Here is a 1,716-nt window from a genome sequence, read left to right as displayed (position 1 = left end):
AAGTCTGCCAAGTGCTTCAATAAATTAAATGGACGAACATTTGAAAAGGGCCTATCTGCTTTGCGTAAACAAACATGTTTTTGTCTCTGTAGGGCCCATCTGCATCCACCCACGCACATCAACACCCTTATCAGAAAGGGTGTTCTTCAAGCTATCTGTTAAGGGTGTTGATGTGCGTGGGTGGATGCAGATGGGCCCTGCAGAAACAGAAACATGTTTGTTTACAAAAAGCAGATAGGCCCTTTTCAAATGTTCGTCCAGATTTCTAAATTAATTCCCGGTCATCAAACATAAAAATTTGAAATTTCAAGCAAAACCCGAAGGAAAAACGAATCATTGTTTGTCTCGGTGTACTCTCAAATCTCTACACAGATCAACTTTATTTACATTCAACTGACAGCCTTTTCGCTGATTGACAGCGATATCCGCAGATAAACATGTCAAACGGAACGTCACACCAGAGCGATTTTGGATTTCAAGTTACACAACAGCAGCTCGTTCAGCTCCGAAGCAAATCGAAAAGTCACATCTCGGTTTCGGGTTCCGCGTTTTTAGATCCGTGTCCACACATCCTCCGGCCTCACAATGACCGACGCCAACCAATCGCTAGTGAAAAACCTCGGCCTCAAGCCGCTGACCAAGGAGAACATCCTGTACTACTACTTTCCGCTGCAGAGTATGGTCAGCTATGCGGCCCTCTCGGTGAACGTCATGAATCCATCGATCGCCATCAGGTTTGTGCGGTGTTGTTTTCCGGCTGCTCGATGTGGGGGGTAAATACAGTAGTGCGCTCGTGTTCCATTCCAGATTGCTACCGAAGCGGGATGTCACAAATTTCCTGCTGGTGCACACCCTGTTCGGAACGACGCTGTACTTCTACAGCCGGCCGCATTTGGCAGCGGTCCCGGCCCAGCGCCGTGTTGCCTACAGCGTTTGCGGAGGAATTCTGTTCAGTTTCGGTTCGGTGCTGGTGTGGGCCGTGCTGCGGAGTGCCATCCCCCGGAACCAGGCGTTGGCCACTGCGCTGGGTCTAGTGTCCGGAGCGGGACTGGCCAAGCTGGCCTACGACTATCTGGATAGCAACGACAAACAACTGGTGGCCAAGAATTAAGCTGGATCGATGCTTTTTAGGTGAGAGGCGGATGGCTCGGATAAAGGAGGCCGGAAATGGCCACAAGGCGTCATGTTCCGATCGGAATTACCACATTATTTTCAACAACACCATTTTGAGAGTTTATTCATTCGCAGACTGTTAGATGGAATAAAATTTTCTCCGTTTCAATTGTGTAATGCTGCTGGAACGATTTGAATATTTTTTTAGATTCTTGTGAACTGCCATTTTAACGATTTCAGTGAGAATTTAGGTATTTGATTTAATGCTGTAAAAACTTGAAGCACAGTGAAACGCATAAGCGTAAAAGGAGCCGTACCACAACGGGTTTAAACAGCAGAGTATCCTGAAAATTCGGATTTCTGATGTTATTTTTCATTTAATAAGTTGCGCAAAAACTGGTCAGTTACATATGAAATGATACGAAGTTCTATAATCGGATTCACAGCTATCACAGGCAAATGAATCAGCTTGCTGAATATTCGCCATGTGATAGCTGAGTCGGCATGACTCGACATGACTCGAAACTATAGAAAGTAGAGTAAACTTTACTCTACTATCTATACTCCAAACTATTCCAGTATTGCTTGTGCTGAGTGGCAGCC

General features: G+C 45.7%; 1 protein-coding gene across 1 annotated transcript; it reads left to right on the top strand.

Annotated features, from left to right (window-relative positions):
• The first annotated feature begins 449 nt into the window (after positions 1-449).
• Positions 450-1,295, top strand: LOC134291611 (uncharacterized). Its single transcript, XM_062859574.1, has 2 exons — positions 450-734; positions 808-1,295. Exons 1-2 carry the CDS (start codon positions 586-588, stop codon positions 1,109-1,111), a joined length of 453 nt encoding a protein of 150 aa, XP_062715558.1. The 5' UTR covers positions 450-585; the 3' UTR covers positions 1,112-1,295.
• The last annotated feature ends 421 nt before the right edge of the window (positions 1,296-1,716 follow it).

This window comes from Aedes albopictus, chromosome 3, assembly GCF_035046485.1.
Source record: "Aedes albopictus strain Foshan chromosome 3, AalbF5, whole genome shotgun sequence".
NCBI lineage: Eukaryota > Metazoa > Arthropoda > Insecta > Diptera > Culicidae > Aedes > Aedes albopictus.
Note: the sequence above shows the minus strand (reverse complement) of the source record. Positions and strands in the feature narration are given on the sequence as shown.